Source organism: Pristiophorus japonicus, chromosome 11 (assembly GCF_044704955.1).
Source record: "Pristiophorus japonicus isolate sPriJap1 chromosome 11, sPriJap1.hap1, whole genome shotgun sequence".
Lineage (NCBI taxonomy): Eukaryota > Metazoa > Chordata > Chondrichthyes > Pristiophoridae > Pristiophorus > Pristiophorus japonicus.
In genome coordinates, this window is record NC_091987.1 from 218,474,967 (window position 1) to 218,489,128 (window position 14,162).

The window sequence follows — 14,162 nt, forward strand, 5'->3', positions numbered from 1 at the left end:
TACCCCTGTATTTGTGTACAACTTTCAGGTCTGACTCTTTAGCAACTGGCTCAATAGAAACCCTTACCTACATGCTGAATTTATCTGGTGATAACACTCAAATTAAGACAGCCACACTGCTGAAAGGGTTCATTAGCGCTGGAACCCATTTGTTCCTCCGAGAAGATCGCATGGCTCCGGTTGGGGTGGAGTGTAGAATGTTTCGGTGCAAGGGGTGGGGCGGACTGGTTGGGCTGGAAGCTCTTTCCCTTTCCGCCATTGTTCATAGGTTTATATGTAACCTTCAGACCTGCTGACACAATGGGCCGAAATGAACAATTTCTATGTTCACTTTGAGCTGAATATGGGGTGGCCTAGCCACGAAAAAATGTCGCTAATGACCACAAAAAGGTGGGGGGATGCACCAGCTTTCCTGCGATACTGAATTTCGGGTCTATAATCACAGCCGAGCCCGGTTCTGGATTTACCAGACATAATGTAAGCATTTTACAGAAAGGTTTGCTGGAGAGGGCTGAGAAGAGTTAATACTGGATGTCTGCTCCTTCCCGTGCTGGGGTGCCAAGGCAAATTTTAGTCCCTGTATTGCTGTCCTGGAACAGACTAATGATCAAACCTGGGATCTTTTTCTTGTACTTTAGTATTAACCCCCTAAACTGCCCACACATCTCTCAACCACTTCTGGCATCAGGCTTTGAGCCTCAGATCAGTTAAATGCTGAAGGCTGGAGAACTTGGGTCCCAACTGAAACTGGTTAATTCTAAATCGATGGAACAGCAAACTCTTTCTTCCTCCAACCCGACATTAATTGGGCCACACGCACAAAAGCCAAGCTCTCTTCCCAACTCTATCGAGCCCAAATCCGGCTGTGCCTTCCCATTAAAGAGCTGCTCCATATTGTACTCTTCAGCCCTGGCCTCCTTGAATGATAATGGAGATAATGACTTGTTGCAGAACAACTCTCACCTTTCAAAACTGGGTGGGAAGAGGTAAAAGAACTCCTGCTGATGGTAAACCAAAGCTCAGAGAAAGAAGGGGCAGGAGTGAGGCTACTGACTTGATAATATTCAACCCTGACCTCCGCCTTGGTCAACTTACAGCTGTAACAATAGACCATGTACGATGAGGGACTGGACATCTTCAAAGCGAATGAACTCTTGGTTTATTCTGTCATAGTTCTAAAGATTTCAGAATGCTACAAATCATGTCAGAAATTTGCAACAATATTTTATTTGGCATTTTCTTCATTTCATAAAGAACACAAACAACAGAAACAGTCACAACTTTTTAAAAAATGTACATAAGACAAAGTACTTCAGTGGGATGAGGCTTTGCAGGTTGCTCTAGGGCATGTGAATGATCACAGAGGAGCCTCACAAAGTGTACAGTTTAGAGCATGGCTCGAGTGATGGTGTCTGTGTGGAGCTGACTGACCTCGCACAAAGTAACGTCCAGCCACATCTGGTTGCGCTCACTACCTTAGCCAGCACAGGTGGCAGCTTAAACCCAGAAGTGAAGCCATGCATTTCAGGCTCAATAATGGAAGTGGAAGCTCTAAAGGATCAGGGTCTCTCTCGCTGAATGAGTACAGTTCTGTTCTGCTTGGCTGTGGTTTTAGCCGATTAAACTCGAGTAGTACTTGTGTTTAACATAGAGTTCCTGAGCTTTAGTTCCACCACTCTGCACCGAAGCTCTCTGGGGAGTGAGGGCAAACATCCGAGCTATGGGGGCATCTCGGCCATTTGGTTCGCAGAATCTTAAACCTGGTGGTGAGGATACCTGCCCGACAAGACACTCAGCTGCCCAAGAAAAAAAAACAAGGCTACACCTGCTTCAATGACTCCAAGGTCCAGCAAGTGCCTGCAGGTTCACCCAGTGCTTCCCCATCATTAATCATTTAAACTTAAAGATGGTTTGTAATTAATGAACATCTCCTATTCTCACGAGAATTCTCTGCAGCAGGACAAATCTGTAATCCCGATACAGCTTCAGCAATGTTTTATAAATTTCAGCACAAGTTACAAACGAGCAAATTAACTTGTAGCACGGCAATACACTAATATGTTAAGATGTTTATGGCGCTTATTATAAAGGGCACACTCTACAGAGGGATTCTCTCCATTGCTCCAAAGTTTTCTTTGCCTCCTCAAACCCAATATTGTCAATCTGACCGATGTTAGAGAAAGCTCTCGTGTTTTCTGTGACGCAATCTTCTTCATTTGAGGGCTCTGGAAAAGTTTCCCCATCTACCGACCATTACCTGATCACGAAAAACCTTTGCGGGGTTTTCATCGGCTTCACTGCACAAACGCTCACAGACATGAGGCAGGAACTGAAGCAAATGGAACACAACAGTCTGAGGCAGTCCAAGACAATTGGAATTGTGGTCAGTGTCAACAGCAACTGCTCAACGCATTGGACTGGGACCTTCTGACATGAAGTGTTCCTATTATTAGAGACTAACAGAACCTGTGTTCTTAGGCAATACCCAGCCCTCAAAAGCCTTTCAAGGAAACTATTTCCACCTCTCCCTCATACACGATCACACACACCATCTACCAATCTATCTTTACCAAGTAAAAATGTTCCAGCAACTATCATTTTATGGTTGAGCACGCCCCTTGGTGTGTGATAGGGAACATTTCCCCTGTGCACTAGGAAATAATGTTTGATTTTATCTGACTACAGGCCATCATCTTGGCCACTCGGAGTGAGGCTTTTGCTAACTGCTTCTTTATAACATTGCCTCTCTCGTCAAAGCAAGCCAAAAGATGGAGTCAATGCTTGCAGAATATAACACACGCCCAATTGTTCTTTAAGTGGTGAAGTTGAAGGCTATGAGATTAATTTCAGTGTTGCTGACTGTTTACTCTACCATTAAACTATATACAAACTCTACACAAGCTAAGCCGGGAACACAAAGCACATAAAACATAGGGCCTCCATGCAAATGGACAAACACAGTCACATGGTCCTTGGTACTTTGGGAAGGGGGGTGGTTGAGCATATCCTGGAGTTTTATGAGAACCCCCTATCCCTCTCCTTGTGCTCTGCTCCTTTACAAACAAACAAGCTGGCTTTCTGGCAATTCCTTCACTGCCAGACTAGAAAACTGCATTCCTCCCCATTCAGCTGATGATGTTCACTCTTGGATAGGACTCTGATTCTTTTTTGTAAAATGTACTTGTTAAAGACTAACTGGAGGTGCTGCCAAACAGATCACGGGTTTTAAAATGAATTGCGATTGAAGAAAAGTGGCAATGGAATGCAGGCCCTGCACTAGTGGGGACATTAAATTATCTGTACTTGTGACTGAATGAAGATATGATATGGCCATTCTTATTTCAATTCTGTGCCTGAAAAAATTCCAAATCCTTATTTCTGGAGATCTTCTATTGGTGAAGTGTGGTGAGATTACTCACAACACAGTGCATTTCATTTGGAGTCACCAGAGAGTGAACATCACAAGCAAGAAATGAGTGAGTGACATTCCCAATAGAAAGCCCCTCCCACTGGATCCGGTAAATGTGCTCAATGATTCTATCCCAAAGCACTATGAGAACAATTGGTCAACTATAACCCCTCCGCTGCCCACAAACCTCTGTCTCTATCGCATTGTGTCACCGACTGCAGTCACCACAGTTAGGCTAGCCTGGCAGCGATACGCCAGGTAGTGACTGAGTACAGGCCTCAGCTAAAACCTACAGAAGTACTTTTATTATCACATCTAATTCTCCTGGTGGGACATAGGGATGTCAATTTTTTAAAGTTTCAAAACAGACAATGGAATTACACAGCCCCACATGGCATCAGCTCTCGGAGCAGTGATCACCCAACCGATGAAATGGTGTGATATTCCAGCCCAAGTCATGGCGAGCTGTGTGGAAAATATTGGAATAATTCTAGGATGGCACCTGGAATTCTCCTTTGAACAACGGGTTCCAATCTGATATTACTTTATATCCATGTTCTTCAACCATAAGGCCAATTTTCAAGTGGTGCGATCAGGTGGGATTCATAGGAATTGTGTTGAAACGTTACTTGAATTTTCGTTTCAAATAGCTCAAGGCAACGTAGTCTGTTCACACTGTGTAACTGCTGATGTGACAAAGCAATAGCTGGAGCAGAAATCTACAGCTTGAGGGGTGACTTGCATTTACAGAGAAACAAAAAAACATCCGGACCCAGTGGAGCCTTCAGTGGGAGCAATAGGCCGTGTGTTCATTTCAGTAAAGTGTTCAGCGGTTTCCAGTGAAGGAAAGGCTCCAGCATTGGTTGGAACTGCTTCAGTGTAGGAGCGTGTGCAGCAATTGTAAAGGCAAAACATTTCACGTCACGGTCATATCCATGCGGTCAGGTCCAGGCTGAGAGCACTGTGATTATGTCTCTTCACTCCGCAGGTCTGCATATTCCTTCCTCTCCTTTCACTCCAGAAAGGGAAGGGAAAACAATATGAATATGTTAACACGATGTCTTAAAGCTGGACTGGCAGTGATAACACCACTAATTGGTGATACATGCTACCCTGTGTGACATTGGAACAGGAGGAGGCCATTCAGCCCCTCGAGTCTGTTCTGCCATTCACTGGATCACGGCTGATCTGTGCCTCCTGCCTTTGCTCCATATCCCATAATATCCTTACTGAACAGAAATCGATTTGCGATGTGGAATTGGGTGATTCTCGGAGGGTTTGGTGGCGGGGAGCTCACAGAGAAAATAATCTCAATCACCCTGATGTGCAGCGAACAGAAGAGCAACAATGGCTGCTGCCCATCTTCTTCACAACATGGTGCACAGAACAGAGACCAAACGGGGAGAAGAATACGGTAAATAAGGAGACCCACCCAAAGAGCAAGAGAGTCCTTGGAGGTAATCGGAGGAACAAATCTTCAAACCATCCTAATTTGGGATGTTCAGACCCCAGGCTGACTATGTGCCTGCTCCCCGAACTTTGGCCCCACCAGGAAAGCAGCACAATGTCAATGTAAACTTATCAGCCATGACCACCATTGCTATATATCATATACAGGCACTTTCATCTTTATTGAGTAGTTCCAGTATTTTATCCTCCACAGGTACTGATCTGGAATGGGTACACACTCCTGCCCACAGGTACTGCCTGGGTGTTGAATCATGTACCACACAGGCCCAGGTGTGAAATGATTACACAAACATGTGTACGTCCAGTTCACTACAATATCCCTCAGGATCACACACAGTTAACTAACCTGGTCACTGGACGGTTTCTTCTCTCCATTGACTCCTTGCAGAAGCACTGTCTCTTCCGGAACCTTCTGGTCATTCTTAACTTCCACCACAATGTCATCGTGAGCATCTGTCCGTGTGCTAAACAAAACAAACAAACCTCACATTACTGCACCTCCTTGCTCAGGACAGCCTGACATCAGGACAGGGGCTAGAGTTAAAAACATGAAATATTCTGCAGAGTGAGGGGCATAAGAAATAGGAGCAGGAGTCGGCCATTTGGCCCCTCGAGCCTGCTCTGCCATTCAATACGATCATGGCTGAGCTGATCAAGGACTCGGGTCCACTTCCCTGCCCGCTCCCCATAACCCCTTATTGTTTAAGAAACTGTCTATTTCTGTCTTAAATATACTCAATGTCCCAGCTTCCACAGCTCTCTGAGGCAGCGAATTCCACAAATTCACAACCCTCAGAGAAGAAATTTCTCCTCATAGTTTTATTCTATTATGCCCCCTAGTTCTAGTCTCCCCTATCAGTGAAAACATCCTCTCTGCATCCACCTTGTCAAGCCCCCTCATAATCTTATACATTTTGATAAAATCACCTCTCATTCTTCTGAATTCCAATGAGTAGAGACCCAACCTACTCCACCTTTCCTCATAAGTCAACCCCCTCATCCCCCGAATCAATCGAGTGAACCTTCTCTGAACTGCCTCCAAAGCAAGTATATCCTTTCTTAAATATGAAAACCAAAACTGCACGCAGTATTCCAGGTGTGGCCACACCAATACCCTGTATAGCTGTAGCAAGACTTCCCTGCTTTTATACTCCATCCCCTTTGCAATAAAGGCCAAGATACCATTGGCCTTCCTGATCACTTGCTGTACCTGCATACTAACCTTTTGTGTTTCATACACCAGTACCCCCAGGTCCCGCTGTACTGCAGCACTTTATAATTTTTCTCCATTTAAATAATAACTTGCTCTTTGATTTTTTTTCTGCCAAAGTGCATGACCTACACTTTCTAACATACTCCATCTGCCAAATTTTTGCCCACTCACTTAGTCTGTCTATGCCCTTTTGCAGATTTTGTGTCCTCCTCACACATTGCTTTTCTTCCCATCTTTGTATCAGCAGCAAACTTGGCTACATTACACTCGGTCCCTTCTTCCAAGTCATTAATATAAATTGTAAATAGTTGGGGTCCCAGCACTGATCCCTGTGGCACCCCACTAGTTACTGTTTGCCAACCCAAGGATGAACCATTTATCCCGACTCTCTGTTTTCTGTTAGTTAGCCAATCCTCTATCCATGCTAATATATTACCCCCAACCCTGTGAACTTTTATCTTGTGCAGTAACCTTTTATGTGGCACCTTGTCAAAATGCCTTCTAGAATTCCAAATACACCACATCCACTGGTTCCCCTTTATCCACCCCGTTCATTACATTCTCAAAGAATTCCAGAAAATTTGTCAAACATGGCTCCCCCTTCATAAATCCATGTTGACTCTGCCTGACTGATGTTTCTCCAAATGTCCTGCTACTGCTTCTTTAATAATGGACTCCAACCACAGATGTTAGGCTAACTGGTCTATAGTTTCCTGCTTTTTGTCTGCCTCCTTTTTTTTTTAAATAGGGGTGTTACATTTGCAGTTTTCCAATCTGCTGGAACCTCCCCAGAATCCAGGGAATTTTGGTAAATTACAACCAATGCATCCACTATCCCTGCCGCTATTTCTCTTAAGACCCTAGGATGCAAGCCATCAGGTCCGCCTTTAGTCCCATTATCTTACTGAGTACCACCTCCTTAGTGATTGCGATTGTGTTAAGGGTCTCTAGGGGGAGGGGGAGGAACTTGACAAACAATATCCCAACAGTGGATAGTGTCCTCTACCGTAAAGACTGATACAAAATATTTGTTCGGAGTTTCTGCTATCTCCATGTTCCCCATTACTAATTCCCCGGTCTCGTCCTCTACGGGACCAACATTTACTTTAGCCACTCTTTTTTCCTTTTTATATACCTATAGAAACTCTTGCTATCTATTTTTATATTTTCTGCTAGTTTACTTTCATAGTCTAGCTTCCCTTTCTTAATCTTTTTTTTAGTCATTCTTTGCTGGCTTTTCAAAGCTTCCCAATCTTCTGTATGCCCTTGTTTTTAATTGGATACTGTCCTTTATTTCTTTAGTTAGCCACGGATGGCTATCTTCTTTTTCACCCTTTCCTCCTCACTGGAATATATTTTTCTTGAGAGTTGTGAAATATCTCCTTAAATGTACACCACGGTTCATCAACCGTCCTACACTTTAATCTATTTTCCCAGTCCACTTTAGCCAACTCTGCCCTCATACCTTTGTAGTCTCCTTTATTTAAGCTTAGTACGCTGGTTTGAGATCCAACTTTCTCACCCTCCATCTGAATTTGAAATTCAATCATTCTATGATCACTCATTCCGAGGGGATCCTTTACTCGGAGATTGTTTATTAATCCTGTTTCATTACACAGGACCAGATCTAAGATAGCCTTCCCCCTGGTTGGTTCCGTTACATACTGCTCAAGGAACCTGTCCCTTATGAACTCTTCAAGGCTACCCTGACCAATTTGATTTGGAACATGGAATATATACAGCTCTAGATCATCAACCGTCGGACGTGTGTATATGATAAACACATACACAGAATTATACATACATACCGAAAATTTATACACATGTAAATGAGTTTATCTGAATGCACAATCTCACATGCACTGTCATACTTACACTCCCACAAACACACATGCGTGCAGCGAGCACGCACACGCACACGCACGTTCACAATAACACTGACTCACATGTCTTGTTTTCCAGAGCGGCCGCAGGGGATCTTGCCTTTTTTGTAGAGAAAATAGAGGACAGCACCCAGGATGGCAAGAAGAAGAATACACACAATGATGACAACTATCACCACTCCGCCACTGCTCCTGTTGTGAGTCACATCTAGATAAACAGAAGACTGGATGAGGCACTAGATAATGACTGAGATACTCCTTGAACTACCCATGCAAATTCTGCAGCTCTAATTTTCTCCTCCATTCATTCCATTTTGTGACTGCTTACCTCTGTGCTGCCCTTCAGCCAAGACCAGTTCCACTCAGATCCCTGACTCTTTGCCAGCTGTTATCAGTGCTGCTCGATACCAGAGGTGGGATTTGTGGTGTCAGGTGCATCGTTTCCTCTCCTGAGGTGACGACATGCCCTTCTGCTCTATGCCGCCCCATTTCAGATCAAATTACACCCACAGTGGCAAATCAAAGCCGAGGCTGAACCTGGGGCTTCTGGGCCTTTAGAAACATAGAAACATAGAAAATAGGTGCAGGAGTAGGCCATTCAGCCCTTCTAGCCTGCACCGCCATTCAATGAGTTCATGGCTGAACATGAAACTTCAGTACCCCCTTCCTGCTTTCTCGCCATACCCCTTGATCCCCCTAGTAGTAAGGACCTCATCTAACTCCCTTTTGAATATATTTAGTGAATTGGCCTGTAGAGAATTCCACAGGTTCACCACTCTCTGGGTGAAGAAGTTTCTCCTCATCTCGGTCCTAAATGGCTTACCCCTTATCCTTAGACTGTGTCCCCTGGTTCTGGACTTCCCCAACATTGGGAACATTCTTCCTGCATCTAACCTGTCTAAACCCGTCAGAATTTTAAACGTTTCCATGAGGTCCCCTCTCATTCTTCTGAACTCCAGTGAATACAAGCCCAGTTGATCCACTCTTTCTTGATAGGTCAGTCCCGCCATCCCAGGAATCAGTCTGGTGAATCTTCGCTGCACTCCCTCAATAGCAAGAATGTCCTTCCTCAAGTTAGGAGACCAAAACTGTACACAATACTCCAGGTGTGGCCTCACCAAGGCCCTGTACAACTGCAGCAACACCTCCCTGCCCCTGTATTCAAATCCCCTCGTTATGAAGGTCAACATGCCATTTGCTTTCTTAACCGCCTGCTGTACCTGCATGTTAACCTTCAATGACTGATATACCATGACACCCAGGTCTCGTTGCACCTTCCCTTTTCCTAATCTGTCACCATTCAGATAATAGTCTGTCTCTCTGTTTTTACCACCAAAGTGGATAACCTCACATTTATCCACATTATACTTCATCTGCCACGCATTTGCCCACTCACCTAACCTATCCAAGTCACTCTGCAGCCTCATAGCATCCTCCTCGCAGCTCACACTGCCACCCAACTTAGTGTCATCCGCAAATTTGGAGATACTACATTTAATCCCCTCGTCTAAATCATTAATGTACAATGTAAACAGCTGGGGCCCCAGCACAGAACCTTGCGGCACCCCACTAGTCACTGCCTGCCATTCTGAAAAGTACCCATTTACTCCTACTCTTTGCTTCCTGTCTGACAACCAGTTCTCAATCCACGTCAGCACACTACCCCCAATCCCATGTGCTTTAACTTTGCACATTAATCTCTTGTGTGGGACCTTGTCGAAAGCCTTCTGAAAGTCCAAATATACCACATCAGCTGGTTCTCCTTTGTCCACTTTACTGGAAACATCCTCAAAAAATTCCAGAAGATTTGTCAAGCATGATTTCCCTTTCACAAATCCATGCTGACTTGGACCTATCATGTCACCATTTTCCAGATGCACTGCTATGACATCCTTAATAATTGATTCCATCATTTTACCCACTACTGAGGTCAGGCTGACCGGTCTATAATTCCCTGTTTTCTCTCTCCCTCCTTTTTTAAAAAGTGGGGTTACATTGGCTACCCTCCACTCCATATGAACTGATCCAGAGTCAATGGAATGTTGGAAAATGACTGTCAATGCATCCGCTATTTCCAAGGCCACCTCCTTAAGTACTCTGGGATGCAGTCCATCAGGCCCTGGGGATTTATCGGCCTTCAATCCCATCAATTTCCCCAACACAATTTCCCGACTAATAAAGATTTCCCTCAGTTCCCCCTCTTGAACAAGAGTCGGACGGTCTTGCTCAACAAATTTCTTACCAGAATTTATAGAATGTAAGCAGAATACCTCAATGACCATTAACAAAGGGGATGCTTCACCACACATTTCTAATATGTGTAAGCCTTTTAAGACAATGGTTAGCTAATGAGAGTAACTGGCTTGTATCCTTTGCTGAAATTCAACACAACCCTCCATTTATTCCAATGGTATGATTTCTGGCCCTGATATTGACACAAAGTGGCAAAAATCCTGAAAAAATAAGGGGCTTTTCTGATCATATCAGAGTGTTGTGTTATCCCTGTGCTTTCTCTGACTCCTCTCCTGAACCGGTTGACCCAGGTTTATGTACAGTGCTGTAATCTCTGACTGATTCCTCACCCTTTATCTGTGATCCAAGATATGAATGATGACCGGAAAGTTGGCTGTAGGGGAATCACAGCCCAGCACAATGCTGTCCTCCACCAACATCCACTCGTGCCCTTTCCAGCAGAACAGACTTGACAGCAATCAAGAATCTGTCTGAATCTGCCCCAGGCAGAGCCTTGAGATCAATTGTAGCATACCTGCTGAGATCAGTACAGGTCACAACACAAGACCAGGACCTGGGCTGTGTGTCCCAGTATGACACTGGATGGTGCATCAACCCATTAGACCAGAGGACACAGGGAATGGGCTCTTCTTACTGGGGTTTAACTATTGTGACCTCAGGGGAGGGATGATTCGGTTTATAAATCATTAGTGATTGGTGAGCAGTTGTGACTGATGCAGAATTCTCTTCTGCAAATTTGTCAAAATGGGAATAATTTCAGAAAAATCTCAAGAATTTAGAATAGACACGAAAGAGATTATTTTTTGGGATCCATTGACAGGGCTGGGTCAGGAATTTCCCACCTAAAGTGAGCAGAGAGCATTGTGCCAGCAATGGTATTCAGCATTCCACAGTTATATTCTCTCAGCTGAGAACAGAGCAGAACACTCTCCTGCCACTGAGACTGTGGCTGTACTGATTCTGGCTGAAAGAGTCTCTGTCCTGGAACAGCTTGCGTTGGGTAAGAGCAGGGAGTAGGGCAATCTGGAGGAAGGAGATGCAAAGATGCTCGGTCAGTAATCTGATTAAATAGAGCAGTGTGAGCAGCACAAACAGGCCGAGCTACAGAAAACACTGACCCATGGTCGTGATCGTGTCCGACAATAAGCAATGAATAGAGAAATGAGAGATGCTTTGAAGTGTTATATGCTGTATTTTTACTGGCACCAACATCATTTTCCCAGCAGTATGCATGGTGAGATAAGCCACACTACCGGTTGTATGTCTCCAGTCCGGGACTCGAGTCCGAAAACCTCCCTGGTCTGGCATCAGTCCCGGTGTGGGTGGCATCCATTGAAAAAACAAATTGTGGCTCCACGTGTTAAACGTACATGTGATGCATTTTGGATGACACATCTTGACAGCCTTGCCCTAGCCAGCTGGAGGTTTTACACACTGGCTGGTGCTGTGGTTTGACACGTGCTCCTCGCTGTCGAGGCCGTCTCTCCTTGCCTGATTGGCGGCGGGCGGGCATTCTCTGAAGGCTGCAGCTGTAGCGCCGGGCTGAGCCAACATTTCCCCCTCCCCCAAGTGGGTAAGGGTTGGCGTCTCTCCTTGATTTTATCCTCCACTTTATCTCTGATCTCTAGTTGTTTTTGTATGTATGTATGTGTTTTTTTAAGGTGTTGGTGTTCATTGAAGTAAACGAGTCGAGCAAGGGAAGGGCAGGCCGCTGACTGAGGTGCTGAAGCTGGGCCTGAGGATTTAAAAAAACGGAATGACTCTGGACGACCAAATACTGCGCAGTAGACGTCTGCGCATGCGCAGAATGCGTCCGGGTCGTTGTCAGCAGTGTTGTCTCCAGTTGTCTTCCCATGGTTCAAAAAATTCTCTGGTCTGGCACCGGTGTCAGGTCCCAAGGATACTGGACCAGAGAGGTCCAACCTGTAGCTGCTCATATCACTTTAGACAGAGCTCAAACACAAGCCCACCTCCCACTGTGTTCAGTTTTCCAGCTCTTTTCAGTGTCATCAGAATTAGATTGTTAAAAAGTTTAAGAGTGGAGAGTGAAGGCATCTGCTATAGTGCGAAGCACAGTGCAACAAACTACCTCGGAGTGAGCTCATTTGTGTCAGTGCCAATCCACAAGGTTCACAAACCCAGCATAGTCACACTAGCATTCGCCCCACCCTGGTTTGTGACGTCTAACATTAGTTACCATGTACAGATCCTAGAACCTCCCTCACCCAGTGACCACCATGCTCATCCTAGCTATAATGCTGACATATTAACTCAGAATCTTAATGCACAACACATTCAGAATGTATGAAAGGGATTAATTTTATTGAAATTCTCTAGATCTGAAAGAAGATTTGAGACAAAAAGACTGGCAAAGAATGTGGATCTAGTACACAGCATATGGGCTACGATTTTCTGAATGATCAAGCTTCAAGACATTTGAGTTTGCAAAGAAAACATTCTGCCCTCAGAACATAGAACGATACAGCACAGGAGGCCATTCAACCCATCGTGCCTGTGCCGGCTCTTTGGTAGGGCTACCCAATTAATCCCAGTCCTCTGCTCTTTCCCCATCCGATCAGCTGCCTCTGCCACTTCCCTTCCTTCCCCTACCCCCACCGGGCCAAACATCCTTTAAGGTTCCCCCTGCCCTAGCCCTGAACTCACATCTTTCTCCAGTTTTTCTCCGATCTCCCCTATTGACCTTTTCACGCTCATCTTGTCCACAAGACCCACTTCCTGCTCCCTTGATCCTATTCCCATTAAACGCCTCCTCCAACACCTCTCCACCATTGTTCAGCTGGGTGGGACTGCACTCGCCTGGTTCCATTCTTATCCATCTAATTGTAGCCCTAGAATCTCCTGCAACGTCTTCTCTTCCCGTTCTCACATCGCTACCTCTGGTATCCCCCCCAGAATCTATCCTCTGCCCTCCCTCCTAATTTTTATCTATATGTTGCCCCTTGGCGACACCATCTGAAAACAAAGTGTCAGTTTCTATATGAACGCTGACAACACCCAGCTCTACCTCACCACCACTTCTCCCGACCCCTCCACCGTCGCTAATTTGTCAGACTGTCTGTCCGACATCCAGTTCTGAATGAGCAGAAATTTTCTCCAATTAAATAGGCCGAAGCCATTGTCTTCAGTCCCCGCCACAAACTCCGTTCCCTAGCTACTGACTCCATCTCTCTCCCTATCTTCTGTCTTGAGGCTGAACCAGACTGTTCGCAACCTTGGCGAATTCCCTGGATTCGGGGGAGGTCGCATCGGATTGGAAAACCGCAAATGTAATGCCCCTATTTAAAAAAGGAGGCAGACAGAAAGCAGGAAACTATAGACCAGTTTGACCAACATCTGTCGTTGGGAAAATGCTGGAGTCCATTATTAAGGAAGCAGTAGCAGGACATTTGGAAAAGCATAATTCAATCTATGAAAGGGAAATCATGTTTGACAAATTTGCTGGAGTTCTTTGAGGATATTACAAACAGGGTGGATAAGGGATGTGGTGTATTTGAGTTCCAGAAGGCATTCAATAAGGTGCCACATAAAAGGTTACTGCACAAGATAAAAGTTCACAGGGTTGGGGGTAATATATTAGAATGGATAGAGGAATGGCGAACGAACAGAAAACAGTGGGTCGGAATAAATGGGTCATTTTCCGGTTGGCAAACAGTGACTAGTGTGGTGCTGCAGGGATTGGCCATAATCTTACTAAATGGCGGAGCAAGCTCGAGGGGCCAGGTGGCTTACTCCTGTTCCTTTTTCTTATGTTTCTTTCTTATGTAATGTAGCCAAGTTTGCTGATGATACACAGATGGATGGGAAAGCAAATTATGAGGAGGACACAAAAAATCTGCAAAGGGATATAGACAGGATAAGTGAGTATAATGTGGGAAAATGTGAGGCATAATTAAGACCATCTATTTCCACCTGT

The 14,162-nt window shown here is 44.9% G+C and overlaps 1 protein-coding gene across 8 annotated transcripts in view; it reads right to left on the reverse strand.

The window, feature by feature from the left end:
• Positions 1 to 1,207: 1,207 nt before the first annotated feature.
• mcamb (melanoma cell adhesion molecule b) overlaps positions 1,208 to 14,162 on the reverse strand; it is a 214,333-nt gene continuing 201,378 nt past the window's right edge. For 7 of the 8 annotated variants that reach the window (XM_070894571.1, XM_070894568.1, XM_070894569.1 and 4 more), the window contains 3 exons: positions 8,039 to 8,183; positions 5,226 to 5,343; positions 1,208 to 4,418 (listed from right to left, as the gene is read on the reverse strand). In XM_070894571.1, the coding sequence (XP_070750672.1) occupies positions 4,377 to 4,418; positions 5,226 to 5,343; positions 8,039 to 8,183 (305 nt within the window). In that variant the 3' untranslated portion in view covers positions 1,208 to 4,376. Of the gene's footprint in view, positions 4,425 to 5,225; positions 5,344 to 8,038; positions 8,184 to 14,162 lie in introns of all 8 variants that reach the window. The other variant, XM_070894567.1, reaches the window with a different exon arrangement.